This window comes from Mus caroli, chromosome 8 (genome assembly GCF_900094665.2).
Source record: "Mus caroli chromosome 8, CAROLI_EIJ_v1.1, whole genome shotgun sequence".
Taxonomy (NCBI): domain Eukaryota; kingdom Metazoa; phylum Chordata; class Mammalia; order Rodentia; family Muridae; genus Mus; species Mus caroli.
The window spans coordinates 11,421,480-11,428,391 of NC_034577.1; the positions used below are offsets into that span (position 1 = coordinate 11,421,480).

At 54.6% G+C, this 6,912-nt stretch overlaps 1 protein-coding gene across 1 annotated transcript in view; it reads left to right on the plus strand.

Moving 5' to 3' along the window:
* Kbtbd11 (kelch repeat and BTB domain containing 11) overlaps window positions 1-6,906 on the plus strand; it is a 21,422-nt gene extending 14,516 nt beyond the window's left edge. The window contains exon 2 of the mRNA XM_021170134.2: window positions 739-6,906. Within this exon, the coding sequence (XP_021025793.1) occupies window positions 1,492-3,393 (1,902 nt within the window). The 5' untranslated portion in view covers window positions 739-1,491 and the 3' untranslated portion in view covers window positions 3,394-6,906. The remainder of the gene's footprint in view (window positions 1-738) is intronic.
* The last annotated feature ends 6 nt before the right edge of the window (window positions 6,907-6,912 follow it).

Sequence of the window (6,912 nt, forward strand, 5' to 3'; positions counted from 1 at the left end):
CTGTGCAGGTCTCCCCAAGGAACTCCATAGATGGCAACATCCTGTCTCAGTGTCAAAAGGTNGGGCATGCCCTCTCCTTCAGGCATCCAGTCACCTCCAGCAGCAGCACTGGCTGGGAACCCTGCGTTCACACATAAGCTGGAGAGGGGCAGGTCACACTCGAACCATCTCAGCACNTGTGTAATGGTGTGTGTGTAGAGCAGGTCATGAAACATGTAAGGAGANCACNTGAATGCGTCTTCTCCCTTGCCTAGGGGGACAAGTGATTCTCTACATAAGTGTCAGGCCTGAGCCGGCTCTGCNNTTCCTAGTCAACCCCTTCAGAAGGCTAGAGTACAGCTGGACCACAACAACCTGCCCCTCAGATCGCCAGCAAGGCAGAGGCCAGTGTGTGCCAGGGCAGGAGAACTCCGCCTAGTGTTCTTAGGGATTCAGACACCTGCCCATACCTTCTTTGGTTGCCTTCATGCTATTTGGCAGTTGCCTTTCTGAGGAAGAGACCTGATTGCAATAATGACCACACAGGGGTAGCAGGTGGAGCCTCAGGGAGCATGAACTGGGTTCTTTTTAGTCCTGCGCCTGGAGGAAGGCTGAGTGATTATGTATTTCCTGTCCACCAAACTCCAGGGGTGATCAGACACGTGGCCACCAGTGTGCTAACTGAAACTGGCGGAGGGCCTGGGGTAAAAGTGTTTCACTCAACAATGAAACTAAAATCTTCCCTCTTTCCTTCTGCAGACAGGAGCAAGAATGTGGAGAGTGATGTGGGAAACCTGACGTGGAAGGAAGCAGCAGAGGCTCCGGAGATGACAAATGAGGAAAACCTGGGCACACACAGTAACTGCCTTTCCAGACACTCGCCCATAGGTGGAGTGGTTTCCTAGGTGATCAGTGTGGGCTTGAAGCTGCCACCCTGATTCAGACACACCTCAGCTGAATTCTGGGCTGCATAGCTGGAGTCTGTAGAACAGAGCTGAAGCTAAGGATTTAAATGTGGTCACTGTCCCTGGAGGATTTATTGGTCCTGGGTCTACAGTACTGTGATACAAGGTGACTCNGTGGGTTCACACAGAGTCCAAGGAAGGGCATGCTGTGGACCAGACACACTTAACCNCAGTTCTCCAAAGGAGCAACACAAGGGAGCCTCAGCTCAGGGCTGTNGGATGTGCAAACTGCGAAAAACAAAACAAAACAAAGCAAAAAACCCAAAACCCTTGTTGCCACCAGGCTGGTTTACCTCCGCNCCAACGGATATAGCCTGAGTTGAGGTTCCTCTTTCGAAAGTTCAGAGAGTTGGGCGAGTCCTCCTCACAAGAGAGGAGAGTGGGAAGGGCAAGGTGGGAGTGGCGTGATCAGGGGGTGGACATATGTGAAATCTGATCCGGTGCCAAGGAAAGGGTATGTGCTGCCAGAGACCCCAGGGCAAAGCTCAGCCTTCACCAGGCATGTCTAGCTCCTGAGCTGGCCGACTGCACACAACACAACCCGCTCATGGAGAACTCGGTGGCGCCTTTCGTCCTCTACTCGGGGACTGAGCCTAGGACTCCGGGAGAGGACAGCCTGCCTCTNCCAGCCGAGGAAGAGGGCGCTGCGTCCTCAGCGCAGACACCCTGCAGTCTNAGCGCCTCATTGTGCTTCAGCTCCGGGGACGACTCCCNGCCGCAGTCTCGNGCCTCTGCCGCGGAGGGCTCCGAAGCCTCTCCGCCTTCTCTCCGCAGCGACCTGCGTGTGGTGGAGACGCAGTGGGATGTCAGCAGCGCCGCGTCCCCAGAGTCCCCGGAGGAGTGCGCGCGCCCGGAAGAGCCCGCGTCGCCGGAGGATCCCCCTTCCCGACACGAGCACGCGCGTCCCGTGGAGCTCGAGTCTTTGGACGAGCTTGGGGAGTCCGTGCCTGTGCCGCCCGGAGTCGGGTCGGTGCACGGAGAGCCCGACCTGGTCATCGAGGTGGCCGGTCGCCGACTGCGGGCGCATAAGGCGGTGCTGGCCGCACGCAGCGACTACTTCCGCGCGCGCGCGTCCCGGGACGTGCTGCGGGTGCAAGGCGTGAGCTTCACTGCCCTGCGGCTACTGCTGGCCGACGCGTACAGCGGGCGCATGGCGGGCGTGCGGCCCGACAACGTGGCCGAGGTGGTGGCCGGCGCGCGCCGCCTCCAGCTGCCCGGCGCTGCGCAGCGCGCCACCGAGGCCATGGCGCCGCAGCTGAGCCTGGACAACTGCTACGAGGTGCTGAGCGCAGGCAAGCGGCAGCGGCTAACCGAGCTGCGCGACGCCGCCTACCGCTTCATGAGCGACCACTACCTGGAGGTGCTGCGCGAGCCCGCCGTATTCGGCCGCCTGTCCGGTGCAGAACGCGATCTGCTGCTGCGGCGCCGCCTGTGTACCGGCCGCNCCTGTCTGCTGGCCGCTGCGCTCGGGACAACCGGGGAGCGCTCGGGCAGTCGACCGCAGAGCCCGTCCGGGGACGCAGAGTCGCGCGGGGACGCGGCCGTTTATTGCTACCAGGCGGAGGCCGGGGAGTGGCGCGAGCTGACCCGGCTGCCCGAGGGCGCGCCAGCGCGCGGCTGCGGCCTCTGCGTGCTCTTCAACTACCTCTTCGTGGCGGGCGGTGTGGCTCCTGCGGGTCCCGATGGCCGCGCGCGCCCGTCGGACCAGGTGTATTGCTACAACCCGGTCACCGACTCCTGGAGTACTGTGCGGCCGCTGCGCCAGGCGCGCTCGCAGGTGCAGCTGCTGGCCCTGGACGGCCACCTGTATGCTGTGGGTGGCGAGTGCCTGCTCAGCGTGGAGCGCTACGACCCGCGAGCTGACCGATGGACGGCGGTGGCCCCCCTTCCCCGCGGCGCCTTCGCAGTGGCCCACGAGGCTGCCACCTGTAACGGAGAGATCTATGTGTCCGGGGGCTCACTCTTCTACCGCCTGCTCAAGTACGACCCCCGGCGCGACGAGTGGCAGGAGTGCCCATGCAGCAGCAGCCGAGAGCGCTCTGCCGACATGGTGGCCCTCGACGGCTTCCTCTATCGCTTTGACCTGTGTGGGAGCCGTGGTGACGCTCAGGCTGCAGTCGGTTCAGGTGGCGGGGTCAGCGTTTTCCGCTACCATTGCCTGGCCAAGCAATGGAGCCAATGTGCTGTACACCTGAGGCCCCCTGGCGCACCCGCAGGCCTCCAGCCCTTTCGTTGTGTTGCCCTGGATGGTACCATCTACTGTGTGAGCCGCGCCGGGACCTGGCGTTTCGTGCCTTCTCAGGACACCGAAGCTGGCAGCGATATGGGACCTGGTGGCAGCTTTGAGCCCGAACCCCTGGGATCCCCCCTGGATGTCCGGGGCGTACTCTTTCCATTTGTACTCAACCTGCCTGAGAAGCCGGACCGCGGGGAGCAGGGTGCAGCCTAGGACAGGATCAGCTGGGCAGCTCCACTGTCCAGCATTTGAGGGGACGGGGGTGCTCAAAAGAGTGGGCTAGCCCCCCAACCCCCAGTGGGGGAGGAAGGGCAAAGATGTCTCAGGAATAGAGGAAGCAGAAAGGCCAGGCTGCTGGCCAAGCGCATCATGCAAACGCTTTGAAAGTAAAAGAAGCTTCGCTGGCTCTGAAGACATTTCTCCAATGCTGTTTTAAGCCCCGCTTTGCCGTGCTGGATTCTGCTCTTGCTTCGCTTGTTTAGTGAGGGGCTCATAGTTTAAAGTGTGGGAAGATACAGATAAGCCCATCCCTAAGGGAAGAGGTAGAAGAGGCCACAGATAAAGTAGGATGCAGGTGTGGACTCAGGTGTAATAAGGAGCCTGCNCAGNCCCCTCCTTACCAGTGAATGCAAGACTCTCAAACCTGAATGGGGTCCTAAAAGTAGGCTAGGTATCCTTGCAACTGCAGAGAAAAGGTCAAACCCCGCTAGGAGGTTTAAAATGATAACTTATACGATCTGCGTGAGACCCAAAACGTTCACCCAGTGGTTCGCAAGTTTTTTTTTTGTAGGCTCAACTTCAAAAAGTAATTTGTCAAGTACTGAAGGCGGATCACTTGACCAGTAGAGTTGCCTTTGTTAATGGCAATGTTAGCAAGCAGCATGCTGAACGGGAGAGGACAGGAAGCAAGGGTGGAAGGACCTCAGGTCAGGAGGCTCTTGGTAGCTCTGCATGCTCACCCACTTTCCTGTCTTAGAATGAACTAGGGCATTTTTTCCCCTCTCCCTAGAACAAGGAAGTTAAAATCATGTTTTGACAGTTGCATGCTTTGAACTCTCTGCTTGGTGATGTTTTGAACGTATCTTCTGTGATTCCAATGAGGGAGATGAATTTACAGACATCTCGAAGGTGGTGTGTGTGTGGAGGGATGGGGTGATATGGAGGAGGAAAAGGAGAAACACCCAAGTTTTGAGTGTAGTTTAGCAAGTAAGTGACATTCATTTAACTTCCAAAGACACCCTACTAGAGTCGGAAGGAGACTCATACTTAGACAAGGTTGCAAGGACCAAAACCAAGTCTGTTCATTTTCTCCCATGTGTTAGGATGTTGTGCATTTGAGAATACACAGGCAGGACTTCCCATTTATAAAGAAGTTAAGGGCAAAATATGTGCTCCCAGATAACTGGTTTAGATCCCACAGCTAGCCCACTGATTTATAACAGTGNGGCTCCTAAGCATTCAAAGTTTCTGGAACATAGAGGAAACTTCGCATCCACCCTGTCATCTCCATGGAAATCATTAGCTGGGGGTGGGGGGTGGGGAGGTGGGGGTGAGAACTAGGTTAAGTTTTATAGCCTGCTCTGAAAGGTCACAGTGGAGTGTGTTTGGAAACAACCAGTTTGGGTCTTCTGCGTGACCCAGGGGGAATGGAGTTTATAGTTCCTGTTTGTATGTTCTGGTCTCTCTGTGCTTGTCTGTGGTTACTCATAAACCAAGGGAATGTCTTGGCAACTCGGTTAATCATCTTAAGAAAAAGAGGCTTCCCATTGCCTGGTTTTATTGGTCTTTGTGAGGGGTGTCCTGGAGAAAAGGCTTGCAGACGAGCGAAGGGAGGCAGTGCTTAGAGACACCCCATCATTCCTCAAGCACCAGGCTTATAGAATTCTATCATGTGACTCTTGCCTGAGAAGCCATTCCTCTGAAATTCGAGTTTGGGATGACATGTCCCCAGAGAGGACAGATGTACATCAGACAGAAAAGTCTTCCTGNGCGCATCATGCCCCACAGAACACAAACAAAACCCAAGGAAGTAAAGGATAAATGTATCTATTTACGGATCATGAAAGAACATTAGTTTGCTGATGACAAATAGAGGTGTGGCTGACTTGTTTTTTTGAGAACATATAAAATATCTTGTGCCCTGTTTGTAAACAGTGGTCCCCCCATTGCAAACAAATGCTACAGGCCCTGGCACATCTCAGCAACCATGCATTTTNTTTCTGAGATCTGGAACCACCCATCTGTCTTAGATTCATTGCTCCTTGATATAAGCAACTTAAGGGAGAGAGGGTTTATTCTGGCTCAGAGTTCAGGTTACAGTCCACCAAGCTGTAGAAGTCCTAGGGCAGGACCTTGAGGGAGCAGGTGCTACTGTGGCCTGTAGACAAGAGACAGCATTTAATGCATAATGCCTGTGATGATCTGTATGTGGTTGGCCCAGGGAGTGGCACTATTAGGAGGTGTGGCCTTATTGGAATGGGTTGTCACTGTGGGCATGGTCTTAAGACCCTCATCCCAGCTGCCTGGAAGCCAGTCTTCTAGCAGCCTCTAGGTGAAGATGTAGAACTTTCAGCTCCTCCCGCACCGTGCCTGCCTGGATGCTGCCATGCTNCCACATTGATGATAAAGCACTGAGCCTCTGAACCTGTAAGCCAGCCCCAGTTAAATGTGGTCCTTATAAGACTTGCCTTGGCCATGGTGTCTGCTCACAACAGTGAAGCCCTAACTAAGACACTGCTGCTCGGCTCAGCTCCCTGTCTCCNTGTCTCCATTCCCAGGACCCAGTGAGGAAATGCTGCTACCATAGCGAGCAGCTCTTCCCCTTCTAAGTAATGTAATCAAGGCAACTCCTCACAGGCGTGCTCAGAGACCCATGTTAACACCCACCTTCGCCCCCACAACAAGCGGGAGTGAATTTGTTAAGGTATTCGTTTGGTAGTGAGGGGAGTGAGCTTTGCCNAGATGTGGCTCCAGTGTGTGAAGCAGGTAGGTGCTTCCTACACATGGGNCCTGTTCTGCCTCTTAACTCCACCCAGGAGTTTGGTTGGCGTGAGCACAGATCTGACTGTGGGCTAAGAGTCAAATAAGGCTAACGTGCTTGGGACACCCATTCTCAGTTCTGGGGACATTAACCCTTGTACACAGCCACCCCAAGTGTTTGAAAGGACAGTGCCGTCTTAAGGAGTAAATGATTGACAAGACACACAAAGCTTGACCTTCTGTTTGGTTGACGGGTAATTACATTTATATTGCCAAGATTTGTTTGGAAGCTTAGCAACAAGCTAATGGTTCTCGATTTTATTTTTCTTTCTGTTTTGTTCTTTGGCATGGGACAAGCCCCACACTAGTGCAGACACTTGGCAGCTCAGCCGACTTGGAATGTGATTCTGCTTCTAAGGAAACGATGGCAGAGGTTTCTTTTACTCTAAGGGAAGTGAATGCTGTGGGAATCTTGCTGGCTGCTTACTTTCTTACTTGTATCAGTTTTGTTATATGGGGGTTGTGGGGGGGAACAGTGTCCCTCTAGTCCTGGTGGTGTCTGTGTGACCTGTTAGCAAACTTNGTCCAGTGCTGAAACGGAGTACCTCAGAAGGGTGCACTGTTCTCTGCTGAAGTCACGGTAGAGTCAGGACATGATGGTTCGGAATGTCTCGTTGGCAGATGTGAGCCCAATAGCTCTTTGGTGTAGTGTTTCTCTTTAGGCTTAAAGAGAGTTTTCATTTTCATATTCAG